At 37.2% G+C, this 16,253-nt stretch overlaps 2 protein-coding genes across 3 annotated transcripts in view; one reads left to right on the forward strand and one right to left on the reverse strand.

Moving 5' to 3' along the window:
* gfra4a (GDNF family receptor alpha 4a) overlaps positions 1-1,791 on the forward strand; it is a gene marked incomplete at its 3' end in the record, with an annotated part of 99,817 nt that extends 98,026 nt beyond the window's left edge. Inside the window, exon 8 of the mRNA XM_079635358.1 lies at positions 1,645-1,791. Coding sequence (XP_079491484.1) covers positions 1,645-1,791 — 147 coding nt within the window. The remainder of the gene's footprint in view (positions 1-1,644) is intronic.
* An 8,449-nt stretch (positions 1,792-10,240) lies between these two features.
* Positions 10,241-16,253, reverse strand: part of atrn (attractin) — a 41,118-nt gene continuing 35,105 nt past the window's right edge. For both annotated transcript variants that reach the window (XM_079634880.1, XM_079634879.1), the window contains exons 25-26: positions 13,608-13,669; positions 10,241-12,713 (exon numbers count right to left, since the gene is read on the reverse strand). In XM_079634880.1, coding sequence (XP_079491006.1) covers positions 12,593-12,713; positions 13,608-13,669 — 183 coding nt within the window. In that variant the 3' untranslated portion in view covers positions 10,241-12,592. The remainder of the gene's footprint in view (positions 12,714-13,607; positions 13,670-16,253) is intronic.

Here is a 16,253-nt window from a genome sequence, read left to right on the forward strand (position 1 = left end):
TTAAAACGTGTGGACGTATTTTAAAGAGTATGCTGTGAAGTTCACGTACTTCACATACTTTTGAAATTCTAGCTTTTAGTTGATCCTGTTAAGTGCTCATATTCACAGTTGTACACAACTATTTTCTTCCATAAGGGGGTTTGGCATCGCAACGACTTTGTTCTTTAACAGCTCGCCTGGAAACTATCTACACACATCTCCCGGAAATACAGTAGAATTCAGCCAATCAGATGACGACTTTTTGTGTGCCTTACACATCAGACATTCAGCCAACGTTCCTGGGAAGGCTTAAACAACTCAATTAGTTAGTCTAGACAAGCTTAACCCAGCTATGCCAGGCTGTTTTTTTTATGCAGTGAAGCTTTGAATTGTCTCATGGTTAAATGGGGTTCCACAGATTTCTTCTACACACCACTGGTATACACAGGCTTTGAACAGACAGACAGCAAAAATCTGATTGTTTGTTGTGTCTGAAAATTTGTAAATGTTCTTGAGTCACAAATATTGACATTTTGCATTAAGTTTCACCCTGAGTGAGAGACTGAAGACAATAAAACTTCAGACTTCACTGAAAGAATGCCAAAATTGACCCTTCGCAGGGAGTTTGATTGACAGGTGATCTGAACAATCCTACTTCGCCATCCGCCATTTTGTCCGACAAAAGCAGTGTACTGGCGCCTTTCCGCGGTTAAAACAACATTCCTTCTTATGTTCATTCATGTTTATTTGATGCTATAAATTAGAAGTGTGATACTTCTGCAACTAATAAAAACAGATAAAGAAAAACAAAAATGTATTATTATGCCCATCATGTTGTACATGGAAAGCATCCGCCAGTCACAACTTTACAGTAGTGAATAAGACCATGTTAAATATGCATTTTGTTGAACATTAATTGTATATTTAAAATGCTACATGTAACAAGTAGTTGCATTTTTATGAGAAGTTAATGTAAAGGGATTGTTGTGGGTATAAATGTAATATAATTTCTATATTCAAATAAGTGAATGCATATAGAGTGTGGTTTTGTTTTACTTTATTATGGTGGACAAGTCTTAGAATGAAATGCTTATTTTAACCATTTTTTGCATTGCATAACATATAAAGCTTCTCTTACTCTTTGAGGACAACATTGGGCAGGTTGTAATAAAATCCCGTTAATCAGACAAGAATGACAAATTAATCGATTATCTAAATAATATGTTGGAGCCCTAATCCATATGGTTTGAAAATCTTTGACATTTATGATGTCTAATGCGTCTCATGAGATGCGTCTCATGAGTTCAGCACTGCGGAGAAATATCAAATCGTCTTCTATCCTCTGATGAAATGACAGCTCCTCTCATGTCTTTTGGCATCGTGGGGACGCTAAAGTCATTAGTAGGGCAACCAGTCTAGATAGAGCGAATATTCACAACACTGTCTGAAAAAATGGATCTGATTTCATCACTTGTAAAACGACAGTGGGGACAGTCAGTCCTGAAGATTGGACTTGGAATTGGAAGCACTGTGAACAAAGCCATAGATCGATGGATGATTGTCAAGAGAAATAAGAAAACATGCAAAAAATTAATAATTTAGTTGCCTATGAGACTGCCGGTAAAAATAACGGCATTGTATGTCTGATTTATCCAATTGTCTCAGCAACAGGATGAGAAAGTGCAAGAGAGAAAGGCTACAAGTGGGAGGAACATGACAGAGAACAGGAGGGAGCCATCCAACCAACCAGAGATAAACCTGGACCACTGTGAGAGATTAATGCAGGAATATAATCCCCCAAATGAGCCGTAATCCAACTGCCTAATTACTCCCACAAGCCCCTGAGACTACAGATTAGAGGAATTAATATCACTGCCTTGCAGCAGACAGAAAAAAAATGCACTGTGTTCAAAGAGACATGTGTCTTTCAACCACAACTCGCATGCTAAACAATTCAGGCACAGACATCTGAATTTTGTTTTTCAATAATTTACAACATGCTTTTTGAGGTGGGTTAGATCTGAGAAACTGCGTTTGACAAACACATTTTCCATAAGGATATAAATAGCAAAGCGTCTACATATGATTCACAGCTAGAAAATTGATCGTTCTTTTTTGTACAGAAAAGCAATCTGAAAATCTGTTGTCTGTCTGCCCCCATTTCATTATTTTTTTTAAAAACCTTTTGCCAATGAATCACCAAGAATAATTACAGGACAAGGATATAAATAAATAATTGTATTTTTTAAAGCGATTACACTCCCAAAAAAAAAATGTCTAGTCAAATGAACAATGAAGAGATATAATGTATATTCACTGAAAATTTCCTTTCTAGGACTTTTCTATTAAATTCTTTTTAACCCTGAAAACAGAATACGGAGTAACCGAGAAACTCCTAATCGCGCAGAATTTTATTTGAAGTCCCCCTGTGGTGAATATCAAGTTTTTAAGTATTTAAGAATATTCATGTTTATGTCTATGAGGTGTTTTTGATTTGCTTTAAGACAAACCATGTGCAAATTCATAAGTCAACCATTGCTGAGTATTTTCTCCTTAAACCTGCAGTGATCTAAAGACAGTCTCAAAAACACAGTTTGAAATCACTGGTGTTTCTGACGTCACAAACTACCTTATAACCAATCAGGTAAACTTGTGATCGCATTAAAGCTAAAAACATTTAAATATGTCATTTTGGTGATCAAAGGTGAGTTTTAAGGGATACAATTATTGACTAGAGGGGGACTTGGATTTTGCCCGTGAAATTTCACAGAGCAATGGTAAATGTGACTTTACTTGTACCCACTCAAAGTGTTTATATTGTAAATGACAAATCTAGAAAGATGAACAAAGTACTTTAGCATGAAATCTGCAAAATGAAGACAAAACGTGAAAACTTCGGGAGATTTGCCTCACGCCACTAGTTAGTATTTACTTTTTAAGAAACAGGTCACCAGTTCTATAAAGTCTGGTAAGATAAACCCATGCTCATTTGTTGTACCAAAGCAAAACGAAATCGTGCTCTGAGGGATATTGGAGTGATAAAATAAGGGACTACAGGAGAGCCTTGCATGACCTGTAATGACTAGAATGTTCTCGTTAACCATGGCATTTCTGTGCAGCGGATGTGGGCCGGCGCGCTCTGAAGGAAGCAGGCATGCCCACGTTGCTTGTCATCTTAAATCAGTCTGAAGCTGCAGCCTGTTCTTGATTGCCACGAGTGCATAAGGAAAGCTTGTGCCAACGAGTCCCACTGGTATTTACTGAACTGTTCTGCTGTAATAACCCGTTGCCTTCACGGTGGCACAGGGATCAGTAAAGACTGGATCTATTACAGAGAAATATTTTGATGCCAAGGCAGCACCATTGCTAGGAATCCAATTCTTTACTGCAACAGATTGTTAAGATTAGTTCACTTGGACCATATGCTGAAATCAGTGTTTTTAGTGTCGAGTCATCCATTCCACATAGTGGGCGGGAGAGTGTGTGTTTCTCTGTTGTGTGTGTGTGTGTGTGTGTGAAACACAAATGTCTATTTTTTTTACTCAACTAAACAACTGTTTGCGATAGTGTGTGGGTTGATAGAGCAGGACCGTATTACAGCAGAGAATCTGACCTCCAATCGAGAGAAGCTAAGATCCTGACGAACTCGGCCATCCAACAGTTAAAAAACACAAACACATACAGGACCGGGCGAGTTCCTCTACACCCGCATCCCTTCATCAAACAGAAGGGGGGAGGCTGATGCAAGCTTTTACACTCAATCCTCTGAAGGAATACAGAGTGAAGAGAAAGGAGAGAGACTGAAGGAATGAAAGCTAGAGAGAGAAAGAGAGAGAGAGAGAGATTGAGGGAGAGGTGGAGACAGACTCTCTGCTGACTGAGTGAAAATGTGGCAAAGAATAGATGATGCCCTTCTTCCACTCTCTATTTTCATCGCAATCTCTATCATAATCATTCCAGCTCCTTCTCTCCAAGGTTATTATCGTCAACTAAAACTATTACCAAGACGAATTATTGAAAAAGGCAAGCAAAAAAAAAAAAAGTGCACCACAAAATCCGAACACTCAGTGAATTAAATCACATCATTGCACTTCCTGGCTGTAGTGTCGCACCGTCTCTCAAGCATGAACATTAGAAGAGCATTGGTGATGGGCACTAGTTGCTATGATCTGGGGTAGGACTGCAATATATACACCAAAAAACAGTTTTACTCTCTTTTGTGTATGTGTGAGAAATACATTTAGGGCTGAACGATTTGGGGGGTGGGGTGGGGTCGTGGATGTTTTGGGTGTTCGGCAAAATTATGTAGGGAAAGAAGGGTCCATTTTCTATTGTTAATAATGTGGCGATGTATAAAAACAGCTCACAGAGAAGTCACTTAAAGCAAGCAGAATTCTTTTAATCCACTTGAACAATTTAATGGAAAAAAATGTTCATCATTTACTCACCCTCGTGTTGTTCTAAACCTGTACGAGTTTTTTTTTATCTGTTGAACAGAAATTATATTTTATGCTGCTGAACCATAAATGGTCCGGAGGTGCCAGGGTGTAGCATAAACTTTAAAATAGCGTAAACTTTAAAATCTCAAAATGGCACTTTTTTTGCATCATTAAAAATTACAACGGCCAACTAAACCTAAACTGAAAACCAAAACAAAATGAAAAAATAAAATCGGCCACAAAAATGAAGCCGTCTGAATAATCTGAATTAGCAGGTATCACTACTAATATAGTCTGCCATAATCATGACATATTTAATCATACGACCCTGAGTCACAATCTCCCCGATTACAAAAAGATTCATTTTGTTCATGATCTCAAACAGAGACGGAACAAAATATAGGATGACTGCTTGAGTACGATAGGGGCTGTTTGCCCTAGAGGAGCTCTGATCAAGCAATGCTTCTCTTAATCATCTCACACAGGCCAAATGTAAAATGTGTCAAGACAAATAAAACATTAGCGCAGAGGTGAACAGTCTGAGGAGTGTTTTAACTCCACAGAACCGACTGCAATGACAGTTCAATCTTGCGCTGGTGAAAAAAAGAGTGCATCCCAACCCAACCACTGCTAAATAAAACTGGAGAAAACACCCAGAGGACATTGCTTTGCAGAGAAGAGGGGTCTTGGGAAAGGAGACGAGGCTGTGTACAGGAGAGTACAAAGAAACTAAGCAAGAGCACTGCCATACATTATGAAGAAGAAAAAGACATTTCTCCGAGCGCCAGAAACCCCCCGCTGCCAAACAAGCGGTATTCATGCTGGAACTACAGTTTCTGCTCAAACCTTTTCATTGGGAGGGTCAGGATGGCGGCTTCAACATTAAAGAAAACAGTGGACATTTCAAGAATAAAAGAAATCAGAAGGGGCCCAACCTGGTGTCTCCTGCAGCAGAGCAACAGTATGTTTACCAACTGTCCAAGGATTTTTTTGGGAGATTTTCACATTTCACATTTCATTTTTGTCCTACTGTTTCTGTGCTGAAAATGAAAGAAATATTCTATCAAAATCTCAAAAACTAAAGCATCTCAACAAAAATCCGTCAGTCTTGACCAGCTACAGATGGTCACGAGAATGTGACTGCCTTCAAAACACTGTCCAAACCTCCTTCCCCTCACACAAAATAATATTTTCTGCTCAAAATTATGAGGGAATAACTGATATTGACAGAATCAATTTTGCCAACATCAATTATTTTCTCATTTTGGCTGCATCTGCCACTACAAAGACCAGCTGCAGATCATCAAGAACACAAAGAGGACTATTTGCAATCACTCGCCATCCATGAATGACATTCGTCTCCAAGACAAGTAGGAGGGGTTAACCACTGACCCCTTTCACACTAAAACTCGCTCTTTTGCCAGATCTCCCTTATAAGAAAGTTAATCAAGAGAAAAGTACCTGAATAAATTCTCTCCTTGAAAATGTGTGGTAAAACCGTTAAAGGTCATATCAGAGATATTTTATGAGATGTTCCCACCAAGGCTCACTTATATGGCTAGTTTTTGCACACACACAAAAATAGCACATTTACACAGTGGATATATGAGCTTTCTTTTTTCCACTCTCTCACTGACCCTTAAAATTAAAACAAGCCATCTTTAATATCTTCTATGACTATGCAAACACCTTCTTCCCACATGAAATGAGAAACTTTGCTGGACTTGAGTTGCAGATTTCCTTTTTTGAGTACAATATACTTTTTAATTGCAGCATCCTTCAAAAATAGACTCTTTGAAAAGTCTGCACTTCATTGTGACAGGTTCACAGAACAATTAGCACTGAAATAATCAGGGACCTTGATAAAAATAAACATCAGCTGCTTGTTTGTCTGGGACTCTTTAGAAGGATATGATGAGCAGGAAGTGCTACAATGTTGCTACAGGAACAGCACAAGGTTGTTCCTTCTGGTGAATAAGGAACAACAGTGTCTAACCTATCTGCTCCTTAATTTCTAAAAATCAAAATACCTTTTTGACGTGTACTAACGGGTGGTCAAAAGCGGTTTCATGTTTCTGAGAAAGTTTTGCAGCTTAGTTAATGGCAGGGTATCTGCAGGGTTTTTAAAAGAGAATTTTTTTTTTTTAGTTTTTAGAGAGAGAGAGACTGCACTTAAACACTACATTGTTAGCCATTTTATGGAGTCAAGATGAAAAGAGATAATGCCATTGAAAAAGACTCTAAAAGTTCACTTTAGAGATACATTCATATAACTGTAGAATGCGCAACAGCATTGTTACTTTGAACGGTTCAGCAGCGTTCACATTTAATTAAATCATAGCCTTTTGAATTTCATCCCCGAATTTAAGAGTGTTTACATGACAATAATGTACTAAAAACAGAAAAGTTTTTCCTTTGCATTTTTCGCTTACAGACGCCAACGTTTTCAAAACGATCCCCATGCACAAGGATCCGTGAAAACGACTAAAAACGCTGTATTATGCGCCTATAGACTGAACACATAATGCGCATGATGTTATAGTTTTCACGTTTGCGTTGTTTCCATGGAGACGATAACGGCATCATATTCAAAAACTTTGATACCCGTTTTCAAAAGCTTGAGTTTTCAGGATGCCCAAACTTCGTTGTCGTGTAAATGAACTGCCAAACCGTGAAAACGGTGTTGTGTAAACGGCCCCTAAGACCTCTTGAAATTATAATTAGACTTTTCTTATACCATTTAAAATATTAAAGACTTATGAAAATGTGTTACAACTTTGTTAAAACTGATTTTAAGATGCCAACAGACACTGACCACCACGGACTATCACCAGATTAGATTTGTCACTTCTCAGACATTTAATGACCTGAAAAACGCAGAAAGTGCGAACTGATCCCGAGACACCTACAGGGTAACGCATTAATTCAACAAAGCGCATGTTGCTGTTGTTCGATGTCTGTCGGTGCAGTGAGAATTGACCTTGAGACTTTTTAAGGATCCACAGGGACCCTAAATAAATGGTGTTTTACAATGAGGGAAAAGTTTGGATTTGTTTTTAAGTTAAAGCAGGTTTTTATAATATGAATGATGTGATGACAAAGAATTGATTCTTCATATAACCCATTTAACAACAATAAAAACAACAAAACTATACAGCTATTTAAAAAAAAAACCTTGAACAGAGTTGGTAACATGTATTTGTTCTCAGTGTAAAAGGAGCACACACACAAACAGGAGACACCAGCTACCAGGCCACCTCATTACAGCGCACACACACACGGACAGAGAATATCGACAGCTATTCTCACGACGCCTAATTCACAAGCCACTCTCTGTCAGTTTAATTCACGGCCTCATCAATAAAGGTGCAATAGCTAGTGTGTATAAGAGTGTGTGTGTGTGAGGACCATGAAGATGACTGAAGAGGAGCTCATGCTCATCACAAATCTTAATCTTGTTACCTTTGTGTGTGTGTGTGTGTGTGTGTGTGTGTGTGTGTGAGAGAAATATTGTGTTCAGGGTTAGGAACAGAATAAGGTTAATTTAATTAGTTCATAAATTAACATTATTCTCAAGGCAGATCTTCAACATGCTCCATGTGCACACAAACATTCTTAGCAGTATTGCGTAACCGATCCAGGATTCATTCGTAGGCGCATGCAGTCTCATTTTAAAATAGGACTAAATAATTTCAAAGGAATATTTGTGTAATATTCTTTGAATGACGCACACAGTCACAAGATTAAAGGAAATAATCAGTAGTCTGTTAGCATCAGCTCATCTCGGCTGAGTGGCCCTCATTTGCATATCTAACCATTACAGAGGATAGTCCCTGAAAAACTGATAACCCGCATCTTTGATTTTTGCTTCACAATACATTCTCTCCCTGCAAGGCTTGTGATATTTATCACTGAAAGATTTACCTGAAAACTCTTTCAGAGCACCTCTGGAGGAATTCGGTGTAATTACTTGCACACATAGAGAAGTACACACACACACACACACACACACAGCGCTTTGAGAAAAGGTCACTTCTGATTTGCAATTATAGTTTCGACATCTGAGCGACCCTCCGATGGTTTTTCAAACCTTCAAACGGGATGTTGGTGTTCAAACAGAGGACACACACACATATATGCAGCATTATGATAATGTTGAGACCGATCATTCAAAGTCATATTTTTGGGACAGCAGTCCCAAATGAAAAAGAATAAAACCTTTCTGCTATATAATCTCATAATTACTGTAGTTTCAATAGTATGAAAGTGGCCTATTTTATAATTTAGCTTATTTTGTGTTTTAGGCAACTATAAGGTCTGATCTTTAACCATTGTGTAACTCCCATATCAGGTGCAAGCGTAAGAGTAAAGAAAGAGAATCAAAGTCGAGACATCACCAATTCGGTGCCCGCATCAAATTTATTTGACAAAAAGTGATTTTATATACATATAAAATCATTAAAAGCAAATAGTGTCTACTTTCATGTTTCAAATCACTTTTGTGAAAATAAAACTCAAAATATGAGTGAAATAATGTTCCAATGTGTAAAACTGTCATTCAATGTAATTGTCCAGACTGATTTTACCACTACAATTTAAATAATCATAAAATACCAAGTTAAAAATATATTTGTTTTCTTGGCATTTTCAAATAAGTGTTGGCTGTGTTATATTAAAATGACTGTCTTATTGTGAAGTTATGAAATAACCACGGGACTTTGTTAGAGGTCATTCAGTGGAACAAGAAGCCACTCTTAAATCATATCAAAAACTGATAGTCATTCAACAGTCTGACATCATCATAAAGCACCCTGAAGACAGTGTGGTGCTGCAGTTTATTACTTCTAAATATTTGATCATTTCACCTTTTCATTGTGCGATACCCTAAGTTACAAAAACACTTTGTTTTGTTGCATTTGTGTTATTGATTTATTTGAAATGCCCACGAACCGAGAGTGTTGCTAGGCACTGTAAAAAGCCAAAAAGTAAATGCAGACCCAGTAGCTTGGGCGGCTTTCTTAGCAAGAAAACGAGAAAAGTATTGAGGATTGCAATTGTCAGAATAATAAATTACCAATGTCTCTAAACGTAGTCACAAGTTCAAGAGAGGCCATTGAAGGGATTCTCCACCCAAAATACCCATCCCGATAAAGCCATTTATGTTGGCAAGCAGAAAGTATTCATAAATATAGCTGCAAGCAGTCATTATTGGGGCCGAGCAAGTCAGAAACAAAGTGACAAGCTAAGCAAGCATGGCAGGGAGCATCAGAAGAGTAGAATAAAATGCTTTTTATTTTTCAACATCTGATTCTGACTTCATTTCATCAGGAATATTATTACAACTAATCTAATGACTATCAAAACTAAAAACATTGCAATAAATGGAACAATGACGATATTCGCCGTCTTAACAAAATGTCATTCAGAGTTACAAATCATGGTCCTTCAGCGTAACAGTTATATTTATATAAAAATGAAACAATATTCTTATTCTGACCTGTATTTATTAAAATATATAATAGAATATGTGATTTAAACGACTTTCACTTTTCTTTACAAAAACGTATTGCTGACAAATGGGTAAAACCTTTTATAAAGTATTTAGATTTAAAAATGTTGTTTAATTTGTCAAATGATTCCCGTTTTAAATAAAAATTTAAGATTTATTGGTATGTAAACTGTTGTTACACTGAATGACATTTTAGTGGGTGACTTCTGTGAATAATGGTAAAAATAATTTAAGGTAATATTTTTTTTTTTGCTCAGAAAAATATAAAATTCATCTTGACGCATTCTAATGTATGGAAAAATATAAATAAAAACATTTTTAAAGCTGTATTACACTTTTTCCTTGCTTGAAAACCCCTCTTCGTCTTTGACTCAAGAACACTTTACTCTGTCTGCTGGGTTATGCCAGCCCTAAATTAGCCCTCTATGTCGGGTTGCCATGGAGATCATTAGTAAAAGTCATGCTTGAAGCTAAAGGGTCAAAAGAGTGCAAAACTTTAACGTGCAAAGCTGAGATAGGAAGTGACATGCAGGTAGGCATATGAATGCGTGCTTGATTGTTGCGTGAAAGAGAGGAAAAAGTATAAGCACTTTTTATTGGATGAGAGCACTTCACTAAGCCAGATGGTGAAGAGGGTCCTTTAAAAGACACTCACATTAGCTCTTATAAACACCCCTGCGTGGCTTAAAATGGCCTCTTGAAACCTTTCAAAACCAAACCTCTTCATTCTCTGTGGGGGCCGTAAAATCAAGCGTCATATTTCAGGATTTTTTCTTTTTGATAAAACTGACCACAATGTAATAAATTAGTTAATTTGTTGATTGTCACCAATTAGTTAAAAGGAACATTAACGGTATATCAAGTTGAAAACTGGAATTAGAGCTGCTCAAATTATTTGTTTATTACGTTTATATTAGACTCATAATCACTCGAGTAGCATGAACGACATTGACTCATTTGCGGGGATATGACCCCCCAAACAATTGGGAAATAAGCTGGATGTGTAACAGTATATTGGATCCGTGCATTCGGTCTTAAAGTGACAGCAGCCTAATATTCCTGCTGCCGCCTATGTCATCAACGTTAATCAAACAAAAAAATAATATATATTTTTTTAAATCACTTAGTGCCCTTTAAATTTAGTAGGATTATTCTATATTTAATTTATACAGTGAAGACATTCTTTTACATTTGATTAATTTCTATTGATAAGACGGTTCTGTTTTTTTCCCCCTACAGGAATGATGTATGCTAAATACCTGTAAGACTTTTATTCATCTTCAGAAAAAGTTTTTAAATGAAATCTGAGAGATTTGTCCCTCAATTGACAGTCCACGCAACTACCACTTTATCGCTTCAGTTCCTAAAGAAATCATAAAACTAATCCATATCAATTGAGTGGTTTAGTCCAAATTTTCTGAAGAGACACGATCGCTTTATATGATGAACAGAATTTAGGCTTTATTCACATATAAACATTGATCAGCGAACATGCTTGATACACTAGAATGAACCTCCTTGGTTCTCGCACAGTGTGGACATGTGTGAGCTTCTGTTAACGTTTATGAATGTTTATATGTAAATAAAAGCCTAAATTAAATCTGTTAATCATATAGAGTGATCGAGTCTCTTCCGAAATTTTTTTAATAAACCACTCAATTCATATGGATTAGTTTTACGATCTCTTTATAAATTGAAGAATCAAAGTGATAGTTATGTAGCTGTCAATGGAGGGAATGAAATCTCTCGAATTTCATTCAAATATCTTAATTTGTGTTTTGAAGATGAATAAGTCTTACGGGTTTGGGTTTTCATTTTTGAAACGACTGGTGCCACCCTACCCAGAAATGCTAGTTCCCCTTGTTCTAAAATCAACTGACAAATCATTAACACATGTGGTTTTTATAATTGTGAAGTAATGCAGTGAAAAAGCGAATAAGGCATACATTGGTACATACATCGGTAATAAATGAAAGTCTACAGTCAAACCAAAAATGATTCAGACAGATATATTTTTTACTAGTGGGTGCAGGACACTATAGTTCATTTATGTAAGTGAGGACAGCAAACTAAAGACCGTGTTTTGCTTACGTGTTTTTTCTTTAATTGCTAATGCGACACCACAGACTGAACAATATGAAGCATTGCTTGGTAATTGGTTGACCTAAATTGGCATTATCTAATTGTGTACTTAAATGTTACAGCTGACAGCTATTCAACCCAATTCATTTGTGAGACAGTCTAACAGAAGGATGGCCAAAACCAGTGAAATATCAACTGATTTGAGTTCTTGTCATATTTTATTGCCATTTTCTAAACTAAAGCGAATAAACTGTGATAATGTGAGAAATGTTGAAGGTGTCTGAATAAATTTTGGTTTGACTAATATTCAATGGGAAAACATTGTGATCATAATGTTTTTGTGAATTATGAGGAAAACTGTGTACAGTAAATAACTGTTTAAATGAATTCAGTAATCATCATTAAGTTGCATTTATGAAAGCATGTATACACGGTCACTATATGAAGCATATATGAACCCATATTAACCAACTACTAGTAGACATGTTTAACAACAGCCTAGTGGATGGATCTATCCAGAGATGCTGATGTGACGACAATAGGATGGTTCAATGCTGGGTAGACAATCATGTGGCAGGAAAAGTCAATGAGATTCCAATAACAAGTGAGAGGCTACAGCACTGACCTCTCTGCGCCGCGATGCCCAGCAGCTCTGTTTTATCTTCCACACAACTGCTGCCACCAGAAGCAAGGACAGGAAACAGCTACACACAAGACAGAACAGGAAATGGAGAGGAAGAAGACGACTGTTAAGGTTTTTGGATGTTCCATTATGGAAAACAATGAGACAACAGTGTTCAAATGAGCCATGCCAAGATCACATCTCAAGCACACACACGGGGCTGTTCATGTTTAATGTATGAGGTAGTTGCACATCCGCAGGTGTGTTAAAGATCAGGAGTGTTGGTCTCCTCATGGTATCGGGGTCAAAGCTCATGAATGCGCCTCTCGTGTACAGGAGAACTGTATGCGAGGGAATCATAACTGTGTAGGTGCATGTTTATAGCTTATAAGTGCAGGTGTGTGCAGAGCTGAGATGCATTCGCTCTGGGTCTTGGGAATAGCTCACCCCCACACACACACACTCACACAGACCAAGGCTATGAAGAGTTGGTGTAATTTATCATGGCCGAGCTGACATAACTAATGATGAGGAACCACAGCCGACCACAGCCAAGGCTTGGTGTAAGTATGTTACGTGCACTGTATGTATCATATGTGTCTTAGGTATGATGCATGACCACATCTGAGAGATTATCCTATTTTAATCACCCTTTTGCTGCTTGTGAATCAGTATGAACTAAAAAATTTAATGCGTGTGAGAAAGTGTGTGCGTGACAGAAACATAGGGGGAGTTTGCTGTATGGTCTACGGCACCTCCTTCCTGAATCAATAACATATTACAGCAGGTCCTCAAGAGGTGAATTAGAGCTTAGAGCTGTATCACACCCCAAACACACTGCAATCCAACTAGTTGTTCCATAAAAATGTTCAGCATTTAGATTGTAGTATGTCAGAATATATGTGACTTCAGAACTAAAAAGACTTCACCAGTAATTTGTGTGGTTGCTTATTACTACACAAGCAAAGTGTCTCACCTGAAGAATGTGACAAAGAACTGAACCAAATCCATGAAGTTACTGTGTTGAGAGAAAGCGATCTGAGAAGAAAAGAGAAACGGGTGTTAAGTAGTGAGAAAAACATTTTTCATCAAATCATTCTCATGCCTATGCATGACTGTACATGTGCTTTTAGTTTTTCTAAACAGGACGTGGGAGCAAGCGTTTCGTTTCTGTCTGTACCAATACTGCCCCCTGCTGATTCATGACCCCCTCCCCCCCTCTCCACACACACAATCTATAAAACTGAGCATCTCTACAGTTTCAGACTCTCCATTCTAATTCATGTAATAAGTAATTACATTATTTTGGAATAACTATGTTACTATGATGGTCCTCCAATAACAAGGCGAGAGCCTTTTCAATTTAATCCTGGGTTATTAATGCCTGCTCCAGAACAGTTTTGATACTTTTTTTATTTTAAAGCCTAATTGAAGTACCAAAGGTATAGGAGCAGTTTTACTTATTTTATTATTATTGATCTTTTAGATGCCACAGACCCCCAAATGTGATCATCCTTGTACAAGGTAACCCCATCCAAAAAATGTAAATGTATAAAGACCCAATTTATACTGAGGAAAATGTTGTATTATAAATGTGTGAAATATTTTTGAAAGGTATTTAGTTTGTATTGTAACATGACAAAATTATAATTTTTTAAAATATTTTATTATGTATTTAAATATTTTTTTATTAAATAAATATTTACTATTTATTTATTTTAATCATTTTTATTTATTAATTTTTATCTAGTTAAGTTGATATTTTTACACCGCTTTCCCTCAAAACCTTTAATAAGGAGCAACCAATCATAAATTAAAAGCGATGGCAAACGCTCCTCTGTGGTTTCCTTCATTTCTTCCCCGTAGTATTTTTCAGAACTATCAGACATTTACCCAGATTGTCAAGCGGTTATTAAAACCGGTCACATAGTCACTGTGTTCTGTACTTATCATATCAGTGTTATTAACCTTGTAAATATGCAAATGAGAATGTTAACTAAGGGCTTACGAAGGCTTTACAATGTGAGAAAAAAACCTGATTAGCCTGGGTTAATTAAATTACTAATAATCAGCATGTGAAACATGGAACAAGCCCACAATTATGTTCACATAGTGTTTAAAATGACCCTTTGAAATTAGCAATGCAACAGTTACATCACTTTCAGTCCCTCTTTTTAGGGATGCAATATCTCAAACTGTCTACCATAAAGAGGGCAGAGTCTGTGGGACACCGGAGACATTTCCGCTTTATAATACTGTCATTTTCTCTCCATCTTTCACCTGCTTTCAAACGAGCTTACTCTTCCCTCTGTTTTCCTCCAGGCATTTCCAAAATAAGCACAGGATTTCCAGCGAGGGAGAGGGAGAGAACAGGGTAAAAGAGAGCATGCCAGACGTCCACAGCATGGAGGGTGAATTCACACAGAGCTCTCATTGAGCAGATGCTGTGCACTGATACGGCCTCTCTCACACACACCACAACCTTCTCATGCTCAGACACACAGTCTCCAAGACAAACGGGGCCTGACTCACAGCTCCAGCACACACTGATACCCACACACATTCAAAATGAAACAATAGCAATCCGACTATCACTGTCATTCACACATGACAACCTGTGACTCGCATGGGCATTCATGTGGTGTGCGTGTGTGACGTTAACACTAAATATAGCTTGTTAGTCATGATTCAGGGGACAAAGATGTGGCTTGCGCAAACTAACCAAGAGAGAACATTCTAGTACACCTGTCAAGTTTAGCTATTTAGCGTAACTGAAATGTGCTTTGTCTCGTGTGGTCTGTGGAGGAGGATGTTAACGGGAACCTGTCACAATCAAGCTGATGAAAAACAGAAATCATCAAGCCTGTAGAATCAACAAGTGCAAATATCTAGTCAGAGTTTAATGGAGAAGTGTGTCATTTCTGCACCACTAGGAAAAACTCTACACTCTGCCCCCATCTGCTTTTGTTTGCACAAACAGGCAGTCCCACCCCAAACTCACACCATTGGCTGAGGAAGAAGTTGACGTCGGACTGCTCAAAGAAACAGATCCATGTTTTTTAAAGCATGACGCAGCCGCAATCCTTGTGAAATCAACCTACAAATAGACCTTCAACTTCAAGAACTTCAAGTTGATTCCAGAGTATATTCAAGTGTGCATTTTATTTTTTTTAAGTGGCAGAATCTCACAAAATCTGTCAAAAACATCTAAACAAACATGCCTTTCCTCTATTTGCGATAAACCATTTATTTCCAATGTAGAGTAATACAAGAGCAGGGTAGAGTTCTGACTTAAGGTTTGGGTGCATTTAAATATTCTAACTTTTTTTAGGGGGGGAAATTCAGCTAGACTCAATGCAAACACCCAACTGAATAGGATGTATTATAAATCAAAACTATGAGCGTGAGGTGAGATATATTTGCACTAGAACGTTATTCTTTAAAAACTATCAGTAAAAGTTTTTATTTTTATTATTATGTAATTATTTACATTGATTAGCACTAGAAAACTTTTGTGGGTGTGGGTGTAATATATCCATATATATATATATATCCATATCTTGCTAATAAATAAGCAGAGGGTAATGTCTGTGAAATTAAACAATTGTACAACTGTCAAAAA

This window comes from Phoxinus phoxinus, assembly GCF_949152265.1.
Source record: "Phoxinus phoxinus genome assembly, chromosome: 14".
Classification (NCBI taxonomy): Eukaryota; Metazoa; Chordata; class Actinopteri; order Cypriniformes; family Leuciscidae; genus Phoxinus; species Phoxinus phoxinus.